The 18,911-nt window shown below is 38.9% G+C and overlaps 1 protein-coding gene across 6 annotated transcripts in view; it reads right to left on the bottom strand.

Annotated features, from left to right (window-relative positions):
• Positions 1–18,911, bottom strand: part of itgb5 (integrin, beta 5) — a 142,056-nt gene that overhangs the window by 62,689 nt on the left and 60,456 nt on the right. For all 6 annotated transcript variants that reach the window (XR_015757708.1, XM_087989118.1, XM_043693954.2 and 3 more), the window contains one exon: positions 14,948–15,377. Coding sequence is in view for 5 of the 6 variants with exons in the window: in XM_087989118.1 (XP_087845244.1) it covers positions 14,948–15,377 (430 nt within the window). In the remaining variant the exon portion in view is untranslated. The remainder of the gene's footprint in view (positions 1–14,947; positions 15,378–18,911) is intronic.

Consider the following 18,911-nt stretch of genomic DNA (forward strand, 5'->3'; position numbering starts at 1 on the left):
AGTGACTGTAAAGATTGTGAACGTATTGGTGGTAAAGTTTCAAAACCGTAGATACGGGAACAATTCCTGCAGATTGGAGGAAGCAAATGTAACCATGCAATTTAAGAAAAGAAAGGAGAGAGAGAAAATGGGGAATTCCAGATCTGTTAGCCTCATATCAGAAGTAGAGAAAATGCAAGGGTTATTAAGGATGCGATAACTGGATATTTAGAAAGTAATGATAGGATTCAGCAGAGTGAACAACTGTTCCCTTTCAGAAATCAAATGTTTGACAAACTTGTTGGAATCCAAGAAGAGTAACCACCACACAGTTCTTGTGGAGACGAAACCCTGCCTTGATATTGAGAATAATCTCCATCATGTTGTGTGGCACTATCATCATGCTAAGTGGATCAGACTTCGAACAGATCTAGCAACTCAAGACAGGGCATTCATGAGGCACTTTTGGCCATCAACAGTAGAACAATTGTATTTCAGCACAATCATGGCCTGGCATGTCCCCCACTCAACCATGACCAAAGTACAGAATCAAGCCTGGTTCAATGAAGTGTGTCGGAGAGCATGCCAGGAGTATCACTAGACATACCTAAAAATGAGGCGACAACCTGGTGAAGCTACCAAATAGGATTACTCGAATGCCAAACAGTAAGTAATAAACAGTGCTAAGCAATCCCTCAACCAACAGATCAAACCTAAGCTGTAGTCCTGTCACATCCAATCATGAATGATGGTGGACAATTAAACAACTCACTGGAGGAGATGGCTCCATAAATATCTCCATCTTCAATGATGGAGGTGCCTACACACAAATGCAAAAGATAAGGCTGATGCATTTGCAACAATCTTCAGGTCAGAAATGTCAAGTGGATGATTAATCTTGGTCTCTTCTAGTAGTCCCAGCATTAAATACCAGTCTTCAGCCAAGTTGATTCACATTGTGGTACTAAGGAATGGTTGGAGGCACTGGATACCGCAACGTCTATGGGCCCTGACAACATGTCAGCAACAGTACTGAAAGCTTCTGCTCCAGAACTTGATGCTCCTTTAGCCAAGGTCTTCCAGTACAGTTACAACACTGGTATCTACCTGACAGTGTGGAAATTTGCCCAGATATGTCCTGTACATAAAAAACAGGACAAACCAACCCAGCCAATTACCAACTCATCTGTCTACTCTTGATCATCAGTAAAGTGATGGAAGGTGTCATCAACAGTGCAGCACTTGCTCAGCAATAACCTGCTCAGTGATACCCAGTTTGGATTCCACCAGGGCCACTCAGTTTCTAACCTCATTATAGCCTTAATTCAAACATGGACAAAAAGAGAGCTTAATTCTAGAGGTGATGCGAGTGTGACAGTCCTTGATATCAAGGCTGCATTTGACAGAATGTGGCATCAAGGAGCATAAGCAAAACTGGAATCAATGGGTATCGGGAGCAAGCCCTCCAGTGTTTGGAGTCATACCTGACACATAGGAAGATAGTCATGGTTATTGGAGGTGAGTCTTCTCAGCTCCAGGACATCACTGCAGGCGTTCCTCAAGAGTATTATCTTCTTCGACGCAACCATCTGCAGCTGCTTCAATGATTCTCCCTCCGTCACAAGGTTAGAATTGGAGATTTCACTGATGTTTTCACAATATTCAGCACAATTTGTGACTCCTCAGATACTGAAGCAGTCTATGTTCAAATGCAACAAGTTCTGGACAATACTCAGGTTTAGCCTAATATTGGCAACTAATATTTGTGCCAAACCAATGCCAATCTATGACCATCACCAATAAGAGGCACTGCCCTTTGACATTCAATGGTGTTACATCACCAAAATCCCCACTAATCAACATCCTGGAGGCAACCATTGACCAGAAACTAAACTGGACTCGCCACCCTGGCTATGAGCATACGAGAGGGTAGGAATACTGTGGCAAATAACTCACCGCCTGTCCATTATCTACATGACACAAGTCAGGAATGTGATGGAATACTCTCCACTTAGCTGGATGAATGCAGCTCCACTAACAATCAAGAAGCTTGATACCATCCAGGACAAAGCAGCCCATTTCATAGACAACACATCCACAAGCATTCACTCCCTCCACCACCGAAGTTCAGTAGCAGCAGTGTGCACAATCCATAAGTTGCACTGCAGACAGCACCTTTCAAACCCCAACTACTTCCACCTGAAAAAACACGCAGCAGATACATGATAAAACCACTACCTGCAAGTTTCCCATCAAGCCATTCATGTCCTAACTTGGAAATATGTCACCTTCCTTCACTGTCACTGGAACGGTATCCTCCCTAATGATATTGTGGGTCAACGCACAGCAGGTGGCCTGCAGTGGTTCATGAAGGCAGCTCACCACTACCTTCTCAAAGGCAATGAGGGATTGACAATTAATGCTGGTCAGCCAGCGATGCCTACATCCCACAAATGAATACAAATTTTTAACTCCAGAGTTTTGTAAACTGTGAGAGGTTGTGTAGATATTTTTAATTGACCTGTTCAATGACATCTGGTATAGACAGGACTTGAATCCGGACCTTCTTCTACAAAAGGTGCAGACAGTACTACTGCACTGCTTGGAAACCAGTGCCAGGGAGTGCTTTATTTCTTTTTATACAGGATCTGCTTTTATTTTTAAAAGAAAAAAAGAGTAGGGTCTGCTTTATAGATATTTGCTATGCAGCCTTTTCAGAAATTCTATTACGCACACCTGGAACATGCAAGACTTGAACCCAGGCCTCCTGTCTCAGAAATAGGGACACTATCACTGCACAACAACCTCAAAGTATTTCTTTACTGTTGAGAGATTGGAAAATGTTGATGATCATAGAAACCTAAGTTCATGACTTACTATTCATGTTCATAACTTACTACAGGCCTGTCAGGGTTAGTGCAGGAAAACTATTTCCCTTGGTTGGAGGAATTGGAACCAGAGTCTCAGAATAAGAGCTAGGCCATTTTGAATTGAGATGAGGTGGAATCCCTTCACCTTTCAGGGGAATTGTAATTCTTTGGAATTTTCTTTCCCAACAGGTGCGGAGGCTTAGTCTTGAGTAGATTTAAGATAGAAATAGACAATATTTTTAATGTCTGAAAGTCTAAGGAGTAGTGGGCAATGCAGGAAAATTAGGTTGAGCCTGTACACCAGTCATGATCTAGTTGAGTGGTGAATCAGGCTCAAGAAGTCAAATATCCCACTTCTACTCCTATTGTCCTATAAGTATAATTACTCGCACAGTGTACAATTTTTTAAGAATGCCAAAACCATGTCCTGAGGGTTGTATTACACAGACACTAACCTCAAATCTCAGCAAAACTCAACTATTTGATTACTGTCAAATGAACATAATTGCCTGGTAAATTAACTATCATTTATAACAGAAATACAGTTGTAAGTTCGCAGTGCAAGGCTGTAGAAAAGCCAGACTGAATTAAAAGAATAGCATATGGGGCCTTTTAGTGTACAACGGTGTGTTTCAAGACAAGAGATAGGAATGTCAAGGAACAAAAAATGTTTTGATGAATGAAATAGCAACCTCAGAACACCTCTAGAAGTGAAGTACAAACACTAGTTCAGACTTTAAACACGATTTTAGCTATGACGATTTTAGACCATGTCAGCGGCTCTGATTAGAAGTCAACACCTACAACAAAACTAACCATAACATGACATAAGTTGGTAATAAACATGCCGTAAGGATGTTAAAAATGCAAAGAACATATGTTCTCATGAATGAGTGCACTCTTCTGTCACTGGTTCAAACCTATGTTGTACAGAACTGCCTACAAGATCTTTCAAAAGTACTTAATGGCTAACAGTATATGTATCAGTAAACATTTTCTTTAAACACAAATACATCCTATTGCTTTATCTTCTTTCTTTTGATATTATTGGGATTTTAAGACAATAAATGCAAGTTTGCACATTCTTGCCACATCTGCATGGGTTTCTACCGAGTGCTCTGGTTTCCTCCCACAGTCCAAAGATGTGCAGAGTTGGTGAATTGGCCATGCTAAATTGTCTGTGGTGAACAGGGATGTGTGGGTTAGGTAGATTAGCCATAGTAAATGCAGAGATAGAGTAGGGTTTGGGGTTTGGATGGGGTGCTCGAAGGGTTGGTGTAGACCTGATGGGCTGAATGTCCTCTTTCTGCACTGCAGAGATTATATAATTGAAGTCTTGCTCCAAATAACCTTACACAATTATTCCATCAGGAGATAGATTCTACAACTCAAACATTGTTATGTATAAAAAATTCGTAAAAGTTGCTCTTTACACCTTCTGTTGATAATGATTTTCTTGTGCACGTTCTCAGCATACGGTCAGCACTGAGTTTATTTGGGAGGCTGTAAATTAAGGTTGGTTACTGATGATGGATTCCAATGAATTACCAAAGGTATTTCTGAATTTCAGATCATGTAAACTTTTGTGTAGGCATAGTTAATGAAAAAGAATAGGAAAGCTGAGTGCGAGTTTCAGGCCGTTTACGAGATTTGTATTCTCTTCTTTTTCTCAATAAAGTAAATGTGGTCATAATGCTCATTGGAAGAATGACCTCCTTCTGCACTGTAACACTGCTGTGATTAACCCATGAGGCTCTTCTCTCAATGACATTTTCCTACATAGAGCATCATAACTTAATCATCAGCTTTCTCCACAGATACCTTGTGTTCTGCTCTGCATAATCCAAAGCCTGTGTTTTGTAAAATTCAATTCACACCACAGTGAACCCCTATAAAATTCCAAATTAGTTATCACAGCAACAATGAGTTCCAGCCATTGAAAAATGTCCAAAGAGAAAGGATAATCAGATAAGTGAAACAGTGTCTGTGGAAAGACTGCCATGTATCTTAGCACTTGCATATTTTAGAGATACATTCAAAGACTTAAGTATGTAAACATTAGGAGGTCAACAATGTAAATGTGCTTAATCAAGTTAGTTTCTGCCAGAATAAAATAGAAATCAGATTAAAAAGATTTGTAGTAATTCTATAAATTAGTCCATATGTGTACAAGTTGGTGTATATATAAAGTGTTGCTACAGTCAAATGCATATTTTTCCATGCCCTATGTAATGCACCACATACATGGAAGTTAGGCATGATTGAAGTGATCATCAAAATACATAACTGCACAACTAGGAAGAAATGACAATTTTCCCTACCCTTGAGTGATGTGGGCAATGAAGAGAAATTTTGGAAAAAAAAAGAGATTTTTAACTTTGAGCAAGAGAATGTCTGACTTACCCCTTGAGCTTTCAATGGCTAGGTGATGTCAAGGACCTTATTACCATACATTTGCAATCATTACTAATTCATCTAGGCACATGGGAAGAACTAGATATCAATTCTCTGTTTAAATGATCATCGGGTGGATGAAGCTTGTCACTGTCCTCATTAAAAAGTGAATACACTCACTTATTTTGTCCTATTTTTTTCAAAAAAGAAAAGGTTGTGACAGAGGTGTAGAGTAGTCTGCTCCTAAGTCAATAAAGTGAACAGCTCAAAGCCTTGGTTTTGTTTTAAAGTTGGAACAACAGAAGCAGCATGAATGGGTAGGGGTTAAGTTCCCTCAGAAACATGATTTTTTAAAAACATTTAGCCTTCAGTAGCAGTTGCTGGGGTCTTGAAGCTGGATGTGGAAAGTTTTATTTTTCTCTCTGATACAGCGAAAAGCTGGGGTTTTCTTTCTGCTCCTAGAATTGCAGGGAGACAATCTATTTTACTGAATTTGCCTTTGCCAAGAGAATGTTTAAGGGATGTTACTATAGTGGAACAGTTAACTAGTAGTAGTTAATACATATATTATTTTGTTAAGCATTTCAATAGTTACAGTTAAGCCAATTATTTTCCTTCTGTTTAGTCTGCATTTTATTTGTACCATATTCATAAAGTGTGTTTTGTTTCAAGCCTGGCAGTTTGACCAATTGAGTTGCATCCAGCACACAATGCCTTACACTTATCTTTAAATTAAGAAACAAAGTTAGTGTCTAGCCTATCTTCTTAATATAGTTTGAGGATTTGGTCTGGTCCATAACAGTAGAGCATTCAACACCATCATCTATACAGCTGTTGGGTTACAAAGCAAATAAAAATAACTCTCAAGTAATAAAAACAAATTCCTCAAAGATTCACCACCTTTCCACATTGTCGAATTCTGCCCACTTCACTCCCTTCAGTAAGGGAAGGCTCATCTGTAATTTTGTCACCCCTGTCATCAATCTGCTTTATGGAGTCAGGCACACAATTAATTTGCTAAGGACCCAATCAAGGTCAAATTTGCAACATGGTATTTCATAGTCAGAGCAAAGAACACCCCACACACCAACATTGCCACATATAAATGCCAACTGACTAATCTGTATGGCAGGTTAGCTTGCCTTATGAGCTGAGGTCGAAGTTTTTGGTCTGATTGGGGTATGAGGGTATAGAAGCTGGACAGTTTGTTACAGGGAGCCTAGCAACACCACCCACCCCAAACCTCTGATCTGTAGAAGTGATCGAAAGCTCCCTGGCACAGGCTATGATCATTTCAGATTAAAAACTATTGTGGTCCTACTCAGTCATTAGGACTCATTGTTTTATATTAAGTGGGTGTATCAATGGGGACAGCCAGGTAATTGAAGCAGCAAGTTCCATTTTTCCATTTTGGAAGAGACTTACCACCAGTTGCCTTTATTCAGTTTGGGGTTGAGGGCAAGCCCTCACACCTTTATTTTCATTTGCTCAATTATATTTAGTCAACTCTTTCAAGGCATGTGGACAAGTCTGTGCTTAACCAAATATGCAAGATTTGTTCAAGAATGAAGCCTGATGCACTGAATGACATGCTTAATGTTCTTTTGAAATTTGGGATTTGATACGTACTGTGGCAGCATAAATAGACTGAAAATATAATCCAAAATAAGATGGACAATGTTCAGCATACTTAGAAAGAATTATTGATAATTTAAAAAAGATCATTATATTATTCCTTTCAGATCTATTTGTTAGCAGTTCATTTGTTAGTTCATTGCCAAAGCAACAGTTCCCGACTAATTTCAAGCCCTATTTTCTAATTCAGACAACAGATCATATGGCAGATGATTTGATACAGCCTATTATTTTCCTTTGAAACAATTAGTTGAATTATAGAATTATAATGAGGACAGTGATGATTTTCAGGCTTCTGCCAATACTCTTCCATATCATATATCTCTGGAGGGATAAGAGATCCTTCAATCACCACGTCAAGCTTAGTTTGAGCGTCAATGTGTGACTAAGTCATGTCATAACCTCTTGCCATAATAGTCCCTAATTTAACATGCAGGACTATTAACTGCATAGCTATCTTGAAGTCTAATTTGAAATGGTCAAATTAGGAAATACACAAAAGCCAAAATCCAAACATATTTGAAAGAAAAGCACTGTATATATCAAATATTTGGTGTGCTCCCTCAGAATTATCTTGATAAAAAACAATTAAAAATAAACAAAAAGCTCTGAAATGAAGAATGAACAATACAGCAATGTTTACCAGTAGTTGTATTCTAATAGTTTGCATGAATTAGATTTTTGCTGGTAGCAGAACACAAAGGCACTTCTTTCAGCCTCAGACCCCTCATAACCTTACTTCCTGCTAACATCAGTTCAATCTTGAGATTATGTTTCGATGCTTTATTTAGACTTTCTTCGATACAAACAAAAGAGATGGAGATACAAATTTGGATTTAGTTTTTGAAAATAATATAAACGAAGTTATATATCAAACTAAAATTAATTCAGGCTAAAGTACTCAATTATTGAGATTAACTGGACACCATCTTGTTAACTGGAAAGCATTGTCAAGTTAAAAACATCGTAGTGCTTCATGATTTCTGTGTAACTGGGTTATTCAATGTCTTAAAATGTACAGAAACAAACAGCTACTTAAATATAAGATAATAATTGGTCTTTAAATTAAATCTCAGTCCTGATACCACACAAGTGATGGCTTCTACAGGGCAACTTAGAACACAAAACAATATGTACTTCCAAATCATTTGATTTTCTAATTTACTTTAAACAGACCAATAAAGTCACTATATGTTGGTTTTAAATATAACTATAAATTAACACTATACTATTGATGGTGTTAAGTAGATTTCAACTTTCACTCTTCTGAAAAATAGATTTTCAAAAGTATATATCTTGAATTAATAATGTTGCAACAAGCATTTTTGCAGCTGTTTTAAGTTTAGCAGCACATTTTGGTTCTATAATTTGCATAAGGAATTTTGTGCCCCATTCTTATCAATAATTCTCAGGTAAATTACATATTACCTTTCAGTATATGTACTTTTCCTTCAAGAGGATCTTCCTGTAGTCTGAACTGATATCAGAGCTGGCCACAGTTCAGTGAGAATAAACTCGCAAGTTGCATTTCAATGTTTTATAAAATTTGAATGAGAGAGAACCTTGGTTAGGGTCTGCAGGATTGTGAAGTTTTCACTGATTTACTACAGATTTTGGGTTCAAATCCAAATTCTCAGTCACAATATCTACACATTGTTTGGAAGTGCAAGTACAAGAAGCAGGAAATTTCCTCTGCAAATATATAGCAGATGGTAAGAACATTAAATTACAGAGGTGAGTGTGATTCCTCAGTTTGAGCATCTGTAGCTAGACATATAAACAGACTGCTAAAGAAACTAGTTACTCAAAATAAATTCATAATTTATCCAAAATATCATCCACAATGTCACCAATGCACCTTAAACATTTCTGTGCAAGTTGAAAACAGACATTTATAAAAAAAACAAGTTTTTTTTACTGCAGACAGCAAAAGTAAAAATCACAAAACCTTAAGATAAGCCAAGAACAAGAAGCAGCAATGATTTATCTGAATACTGCTGCCTTATCTAAATGATTTCAGCTTGCAGATGGAATGCAGACTTCTCTGGCTGCACATTCAAGCAGAGTATCAGCATCATGTGTGGTTAAGTGCAACCCCTAGCTAGCCGATCAGAAGCACAGGCTCTCCCTCTTAAAAGAGTGCATCTCTCAAGCAACTGGACTCCAATTATCATTGAAAGATCTGGATGGAAAGGCAGGCACAGCAACAAGCCTTAGGGGCCTTCAGGTGTTCTAGTGCTGCATTGGAGACACGAGTAATTTAGCCAGAAAGAAGAAAGATGTATCTTTCCTGAATGGGTTAGAAACACTCAACATGTATAATGAAAAGGGAGATAGCCACAGAAGTCAATTCCTGGAATTCAGCTGCAATATGGGAAGATGTTCAATATAGGAACATAAGAAACAGGAGCAGGAATAGGTATCTGGCCTATCCAGCCTGCTCCGCCATTCAATAAGATCACGGCTGATCTCTTCATAGACAACCCTTTGGGTGAAGGAGGTCATCCTTAACTCAGTCCTAAATCTGCCCCCCTTATCCTGGGGCTATACACCAGAGTTCTAGTTTCACCTGCAAATGGAAACAACTTCCCTGTTCCTATCTTATTTACTCCCTTTATACGTTTCTATAAAATACACCCTCTTTCTTCCAAATTCTAATGAATATAGTATCAGTCTACTCAATCCTCATAAGGCAAACTTCTCAATTTTGGAATCAACCTAGTGAACCTCCTCTGCACCCAAACCAGTGCCAGTACCTCCTTTCTCAAGTAAGGAGATGAAATCTGTACACAGTACTTCAGGTGTGACCTCACCACACCCTATACTTCACAAGGCCCTCAAGATAAGTGAATATATCTGCCGATGACATCTCCTACATACTGCTCCCCATCTCCTGCTGCTCAACGCACCACACATTCATTACTCACCCATAATTCAAACCCAACATTCAGATGCTCCATATTACTTTCACAAATGTACTAATGCTGGCAGCTGCACACCCACCTCTCACAGCTTCCACAACATTTATGTTATCTAACTATAACTGGTAGATCAGCCAAAAATAATGAAAATACACTCACCAGCTCACTGACATCCCTTTCTCTCTCTTGCAGGACAAGGTGGGCTATTAACATAGGGTGCAGAAAAACTGACGGTTAGGCATGCTTGCATTAATTGAGCCCTCTGGAGGAGATGGTGCTCTGCAGAGAGACTGAGGTTGTTGGATCTGACATCACTAGAGGTTTCAGGGAGACAGTGAATTTGAAATGACATGCCCCAATTGCATGCGTTTTTGGTACACGGGCATGTAATGTTGGCCAGGTGGCTAGCCAAACACGTACCCACCTGCTCTCAAGTTCTCTATCCAAATTCAGAATGGGTGGACAGGAGTCAAAATTAGCAGCCCACCCGCAATCCAGAAAAAATATTTAGGATCAACTGAGCTCATTGAGAACTCAACTTGCGCTGGTAAAACACGACCCATACCAAATACAGTTGGTACAGTGGGCAGTCCATGTTTGTTTTTAAAAAAAGAATAAAATGGTGTTGGGGGGAGGGGTGGCTTGGTTAGGGAAACCTCCCGACACCCCCTGTGTCACATCCACAAACATCTACTCTGTGCACCACTAATATCAATACACACTGTTGCTGCTATCTACAAAGATGCATTACAGAAATTCGACCAAAGATTCTTAGACAGCGCCTTCCAAACCCACAACCATTTCCATCGGGAAAGACAGTAGCAGCAGATACAGGGGAAAACTATCAGCTGGACATTCTCCTCCAAGCTACTCACCATCCTGACTTTACCTTGTCACTGGGTCAAAATATGGAATTCCCTCCTTAAGGGCATTGTGCATCTACCTACTGCACATGGACTGCAGCAGTTCAAGAAAGCAGCTCACCACCACCTTCAATGGCAACTAGGGATGGGCAATGAATGCTGGCCCCACCAGAACACTCACGTCCCATGAGTAAATAAAAGGATAACCTGACATCAGGATTCACGCTCTCTCCTTCAAGAGCCTGCCTGCAGTATTGAGTTTATACACTGTCAGCACATCAGGAGCTGCCAGCCAATCAGATTTCTTATTCATGCTTGGGATGTGAGCTTCACTGGTTGGGCCAGCTTTATTTCCCATTTCTAAATGCCCTTGAGAAGGTGGTATTTTCTTTTTTAATACAAATTGCTACAGTGAGGAAACAGGCCCTTCAGCCCAACAAGTGTACACTGGCACTCTGAAGAGAAACCCACCCAGGCTCATTCCTCTAGTACTCTACATTTACCATGGACTAACGCACCTAACCTACACATCCCTGAACACTATGGGCATTTTAGGATGGTCAATTCACCTGATCGTGGGAGGAAACCGGAGCACCCGGAGGAAACTCACACAGACACAGGAGAGAACATGCAAACTCCACATAGACAGTTGCCCGAGGCGGGAATCGAACCTGCGACCCCGGCACTGTGAGGCAACAGTGCTAACCACTGAGGTAACAGTGCTACCTCACCACTGTGAGCTGCTTTCTCGAACAGCTGCAGACCCTTTAAGGTAGGTACACCCAAAATGCTGCTGGAGAGTTTGTTTCAGGATTATGACTCAGCAGCACTGAAGGAATGGCAATATATTTCCAAGATAGGATGCTGAGGTTTGGAGGGAAACTTCCAGATGGTGGTATTTGACTGGCAGATCCTGATGGCATGACACCTTTTGCAATGAAGTCTGACTTCCTGCAATGAGGTAATTTAGCCCACTGGCAATGTTCTTTGACTGCCATGTAGGCTTCTTTTAGGTTATGCTCCTACTCAAATCCCATTTCCCCATCATTCTGCTATTTGATAGGAAACGTAAGTTGCAAATGGTGTGCCCCCCACTGTTCTTCACCCAATCCTTCCTTTCTGCTTGTCTGCTATCAAATACCCAAGAGCTACTGCCTCAGGTTGAAGCTATACCAGCTCTCTAATAAAGAAGAACCACCCATTGATCTGATAGCGCAGCCACCACCAGAGATACTAAACTGTGAAAACTTTCAAGTTGAGCTCAGCATCACTTTCTGCACATTGCTTCTCCTCTCTATTGTCTGTGTGCCACTTCCAAGTATTGCTGCAGCCCAGGAGACAGATACATTATGCCTCACAGCCTCCAACAGCACTATAACACTTGTCTCAAAAGGACTGCAACTATTGCCAGTGTTAATGAAGCAAAGTTTCTCCCCAGTAGGTTAACCAACCACTCCGACATCTTTGTCAATAACAAAGCTTGCTTGAAAATCCGAATGTTAATAAAACTCCTTCAACAACGAAGAATAATTTCACTAATTCTGCATCCCAAAAGCAAGTCAAAAGCACCTCTCCAAATGGACAGTTAACTTTTTAATCTACTTACGGGGAGACCAGCATGCAGCTGAGTACATGTTCATAGCGCGTGTTTAAAAGATATTAAGTGACTTGGACTACTGTAGATGATATGGTCGGTCATTCATCAAATCCACATTAGCAGTTGTTTAACTTCATAATCTGCTCATTTGAAAGCTTGCAGCATCCACATATCACACTAGTACCCAGCCAGTTTCCTGAAGAAGGGCTTATGCCCGAAACGTCGATTCTCCTGTACCTTGGATGCTGCCTGACCTGCTGCGCTTTTCCAGCAACACATTTTCAGCCCCAGCCAGTCATAGCCAATCTGAGGTTTATGCTGATGGTGGCCACAACTGTCTAGATAAATGTTTTTCAAATTCAGTTTTTCTGTAACATTAGCATGGTTTTATTTGACTCAATTTCATGACCTTCGTATTTAGATAATACAAACTCATTTGTTTAAAAAAAATGCTTCACGTGCTATGAACTGGCAGTAATTTACACAAACAGCAATAACAGTATTTGGTTGATCTAGTATTCTATCAGTCTAACCATTTGTTGCAGAAATCCTCCACATTTGAACACTTCCAATGATTTTGTTTCTATACACTATCGAACAGATTATCCTTGTTACTCTTAGATACAGATGTCCCTTTCTAATGGATAACTTAAATGTGTTTTTCACGTACTACATTCATATTCATTAATTTAACTTTTGTTGAATTAGAAAATGACAATATTTTGATCCAGATTTTATGTTTGCTTTCTTCAACCTTAAGTGTCTCACTTTTTTATGCAAGTGCCTAATTCCAATTTAAAGGGATAACTTCCACATTAAATGAAGATTTTTGGCAGAGAATTTCATACACTAACTATTCTGAATAAAAACATTTTTTTTCTGGTGTCCCATTTCATGTTTGTTTTTGCAGTTGTGTTCCCCCTTGTCTTACCAATCAATGGAAGTAATGTCACCATTAAATTTATTGTAACTCTTTCTATCTTGAAGTTTATCAAAACATGCCTTCTCAGTCTTAAAGATCCTAACTTCTCAAATCTCTCTTCATATAGGAAACTTGTGAAAGTACACCTCACAGTTTTATAAGTTTCTAAGATGAAATGCTCATTACTGCACACAAGGTTTCAAATGCAGCCTCAATATTCAGAGTTTCAACTTTGGCAGTGATGAGTCTATCACTTTCAAGACCGTTTTAAATTCTCCCTAAATTTAATTCCATTTAGCATATGTTTATGATGTACACATTTTGACCGAAATGCAAAACTGTTCATTGCACATTACAAATTTTATTTGCCATTAATTTGCCCAAATGTGTAGCCAGCAGAAATCAGATAAACCTTTTGTTTTACCTGTAATCTCTATTGTTCCTCCTATTAGGAAATGTTACATGCTTATATTTAATTCTGATGTGAGTGTTTACTATAGGAATAGTGGAGATCCAAAAATCTTTCCTCTAAGACACTAAACTCATTATTGCATCAACATGGAGCTCTTAGATGTACAATTGCTTATTTTTGTAATAAACTTGTTACCTGGTCTATCCTGGTTTTTCTAAACTTTGGTTTAATTCAATGACAGGGCGGTGCAACATCGAGAGCCGAAGGGCCTGTACTGCGTGTTATGTTCTATGACATTAAATGCAGGATTAATGCAGAGATATGCAAGATTTATAATGGAGAATTACACATAAATAGGTAAGTGGAACATCCCTAAAAGGTTTACATTTTTGATGACAGAATCAGCTGCACCCAAAGCTAGTTGATTTTATTACTATGGTATTGCTATACCTCTACACTAAATTAGAAAGTTATTCTTCCTATTATTTTTCCCATTATTGATATTAACCTAAACGGGGTTTGTAGCTGCTTCTCATTGCATTCCCTGTCTTGTCAATGTCAATACATTGTGCTCTTGACTATTTGAGTGTGAAATGTGAAGTTGGTATTGATTGTTGAGTCCAACAGCTTTACCCTATCTTGGGGAGCCATTCTTGTACATGTCAACTGCCAAAGCATATTCTCCATTCTCTGCCTCACCTTTCACAATCATTGATTCATATGAGAAGACTTTAACCTGCTGCAAATACAAATATTTTAAAATTTTGTTCCAGTAGAAACAATTACAACAGCTTTCCTTTTAAGTTACTATCCATTAAATTATGTGGCAGTGTTTCATAGAATTCCCACATTACATTCTACCTACCTCCCAGTAGACTTGCACCCGAATGGAAGACACTGGCATTTAACTCCAGTTTGATTCCAGATCAAAGAGATTAAAAGATTAACTGCTTTTGATATGGAGTTATGAACATAAATGTTTGCCTTTATAAGAAATTAGGTATTTCACAAGATTAAAATCTATTGAATGGCATTCGTTTTAAAGCAAAACATGGTGAAACTTATTATTACAACCTCTAGTTTCAGGCGTGCTTCCAGAGATTAACCCATGACAAATACCAGATGAGATGTTATTGTGGGAGTAAGGGTAAAGGATGGTGGGGAGTGCAGAAGACAGGACTCAGCACTAATTTGCCATAGGCACTAAATTTCTGAAAAATCGTGCCAGATTATCCATGTCACTCAAAATTCCCAGATATAGATAGCTATCTTTCCCACAGAACAAAATAATAAAAGGTTAATGCAAACAGAAATCATACTGTACTGGAATTAAACATGTAGAATTTGAACTTACCTGAACAGAGTATGCCCTTGTGCCTCGCGCATGAGAAGTCATCACATTCACAGAAAGTCCCATAAATCCTTCCAAACTCACTCTCATAGCAGACACACTGGTTGCAGCTGCATTCCCCTCTGCCACTGCAGATCGGTCTTCCCTCTGCTTCATGGCAGAACGTCTGGAATACATTACTGGTTTCTCCATCCTGGCATTCACAATTGGCTCCCAGAAAGCCTGGATCACACTTACAGATCCCACACTCATAGGTTCCATTACCATTGCACTTGGAGCTGCTGGCTTGCATCCCACTTGTGCAGTCACAGTTGCAAATATAACCAAACGTTATACTCAGTGAATCTTTGAAGCCAACTGGCTTAATGGTGAAGCTATTTCTGGTCTGGGCTTCCAGGCAGCTCCTAGCTTCTACAGTGACATCAAAAGACACCTGAACAGAAAGAACATTATTAAAGAAAGCAACACTAAAGAAGTTCAAAGATACAACAAACTTAACACTGTTGCACTTAAAAGCAATGATCTTGGTCAATGCATCTCAAGGAGTGAACAGCAAAATTGTATAGCCCGAAACTGAATGTAGCAGATTATTTACACACAGTCCAGAACACCACACAATCTTTCCAAAATATCTTATGCAAATATTTCATTATACTTTGCTCAAAACAAAAGGGCTTCCATTGAAAGGTTATGGAGATATTAATTATGTTAATCACTATTTTAAAAAACAAAGACCTGCTTGAGATTTCTACCAGGCAGACTGCCTGCCTTCAAGCCAACTATATCCTATTGAATGTAATTTTTACTGCAGCCTCTGGATGAAGAGCTAAATTATCCACAAATATTTACAGGTCTTTCTTTAATCATGCAGGTCAGGATCTGATACTACTTTTGGGCCTGGCAGTTAATTTTAACATTAACCTGAGTGGGCAAAGCCTCCATAGAGTTAACCTTACAATGGTTGAAGTGAATATAAAAATTGCTATTAGCAGAAGAACAGCTGGATGTCCTATAGATCCTTTTATATTTCACTATACATCGAGCCATCATTCACGCTCTTGTATTATATTGACGGTTCTGTCTAATCCTTTATTCATGTGAGTGTAACACATTTATTCATGCTCAAGGAAACACAGGCAAAGCTCATTTTCCTAAAACTTCCACAGCTGTTTCCAACATGTACTTTAACATGGTCACTACTGTTTTCACCAAATACTATTTAGGCTAAATTTGGGTCACTGAAAACTAACCTTATTTTAATCCAAATCTTATATATTTGGATTAAAATACACCAAAATACTATGGCGCAAACAGCCCTCAGCATCATGGTACTAAATTCATTCTGACATTAAATGCAGGATTTGCAACCAACCATGAACAAATTTTAGTCTGCATAAATACAACAAGCCATGGCCACATGCTGTGGTTGCTCAATGCTTTTTTTATTCCATTGAATGATTGTGGGAGGAATTAAGAAGGTCAGAAGTACTGATGTTTACCACCCATTTTCTAGGCATGAACAGGCTTTGGAATTTTACTTCGGATACTTCAGGCTGCTTTTGAACAATTTCTTCACATGTGCTAGCAGCCGTTCTGCTTTTATCACTGCATTCCTCTCTCACGCCTTTGAGCATGTTGTTGCCTCCCACATCAGTACTCAGTCAGGTTTCTTCTCCTGCTACAGTACCAAAATAGCCAGAATCAACGTCACAAAATCAATTCTTCCTAATTATGACAATAGCCTCCGTGCCTTTGTATTTCGTGTCTCAAGTTAAAAAGGCCAGAATCCAAGACGTATAAGCCACTTTATCAACCTGCCCTGATGCCTTGACGGATTTGTATACATAAACCCAGGCTGCTCAACTCCTACACCAACTTTACAATCTTTCCTTTATTTTATATTATCTCTACCTAAACATTTTGCTGCACTACATTTGATCTATTCTATCACCATGTCTATGTCCTCTTGATGATTATCTCTCCCCTTCCAAGGTCATATACTTACAAGTTTTGTATTCTCTGAAAAGTCTGAAATAATGGCATGTAAACCCAAGACTAGATCATTAAGAAAGAACCTAATACTGACCCTACAGAGTCCTAACATTTACTAATGCCTTTCCAAAAGCAACCAGCCATTCTCCACCAATCCCTGTCACTCAGCTGTTTTCATACTGTCAATATCCTTACTGTTCCATTAGCTTTAACTCTACTGACAAGACTATAGTGCGACTTTTTACCAAACATTTTTTGAAAGTCCATATACTTCACACTAACCACACTCCAATGAATCTTCTCATATACCTCAAAAGCGTCAAGCTAAATAAATGATTTGTCCTTAAATTCAGGCTAGTTTTCCTTAATTAATCCACATTTATCAAAATGACTGCTAACTTCTATCACTGAAACATTTCTGAAAGATTTCCCACCCTCCAAGATTAACCAGAATAGTATGTAGTTGCTGGGCTTATCTGTACACACTTTTTTGAACAAATGTGTAACATTTGCAATTCTCTAGCATCATTCCTATCTTGAAGAAGAATTATGTCCAGTGCCCCTGCAATTTGCAACCTTTCAGCTCGCAGATGCAACTCATCCAATCCTTCTGATTAATCTGCTTTAAGTGCAGTCAGTTTGTTAATGCCTCTTCTTTAAACCGATTTTTAATCAGTCCAGTACGAAGTTTCCTTCCCCTATGGATTTGGCACCATCTTTTCCCTTGGGAAGGACAGATGATAAATACTCATTTAGGGCCTCAGGTATGCCCCTGCCTCCATGCAAAATACACCTCTTTGGTTCTAAATGGTTCAATTTCTCCATTTATTTTACTTTATCTTTCTATGTCTCTTGAAGGTTTTTGGCTTGCTTTTATATTAGCCGTCATTCTCTTTTGATACTCGCCCCCCTGGCTTCCATCCCCTCATTTTTCACTTTCCCTCTGAGCTTTTTCTTATTCAGCCTGGTTCCCAGTTAAACAAGCAAGAGAACATCTGTTCATATGTACTGAAATAAAAGAACGAATTGTGGATGCAGCAGATCTGAAACATAAACAGAAATTGCTGGTGAAACTCAGAAGGTCTAGCAGTATCTGTGATGAGAAGGCAGAGTTTCCAGTCTGATGACCCATCAGAACTGTTCATTTATAAATTTGAAAAACAGTCTGCAGCATTTAAAATAACAAGACTATGCTTGCTATTTACTGTCATGTGGCAAAAACAGAAGGTTATAATTACAGGATTAGTGCTGCATAATTGGTTTCACAACTTTTTAAAATCAATGACAGCTTCATATGCTTATAAACTCTGCAGTGGGACTACAAACTCAAATGCTTGTTTTATTAAGGATTAAAAGTCATTAAGTGTAGTGAATGGGTTTTTTAAAATGATGACCATATTTTCTAAATAGTGAATTTTTCAGGTCCTGAAGTGTTCACGTGGAGAACATAGGATGGCACAGGAAAAAGGGTGGTGATTGGGGCATGGTTGGCATGAATTAACAACAAATTAACATATGGCTATAAAGGGGCATGGAGACTATAGTTTGGCACAAAGACATGGGGAACCATAGGGAATCTAAGGAACCATGAAGTGATGGAGAGCATAAAATCACAATGTTGGGGCACTGGGTTACATAGAGGGGTGAAGAGAAGGGTAAATATTGAAAAATGAGGGCTGCTTTTTGTTTCATTCTGTTCTTAATTTCTTCAACAATGTGCTGAAGTACTAAGGCAGTCTTTCGCCCCACCTACCTTCACAGATAGCAGCCTCCAAAATCCTTCCAGCTTCACTCACCATGACTCCCATTTTCAGCTAAGCCCCTGATCAACAAGTGGAACTTTTGTTGAACTTTTACAAGGTACAAGGTTGCAGCACTGGGAACTCTCAAATCAACATTCAGATCCAGTAAAATAAATTTTGAGCTAGAGCGAGTTGAAAAGAATACATTGCATTTCCCATCTGGGCAGCCAGAC

The sequence above is a fragment of the Chiloscyllium plagiosum genome, unplaced genomic scaffold, assembly GCF_037043375.1.
Source record: "Chiloscyllium plagiosum isolate Xiang-an unplaced genomic scaffold, Cpla_swu_hap1 HiC_scaffold_7, whole genome shotgun sequence".
Classification (NCBI taxonomy): Eukaryota; Metazoa; Chordata; class Chondrichthyes; order Orectolobiformes; family Hemiscylliidae; genus Chiloscyllium; species Chiloscyllium plagiosum.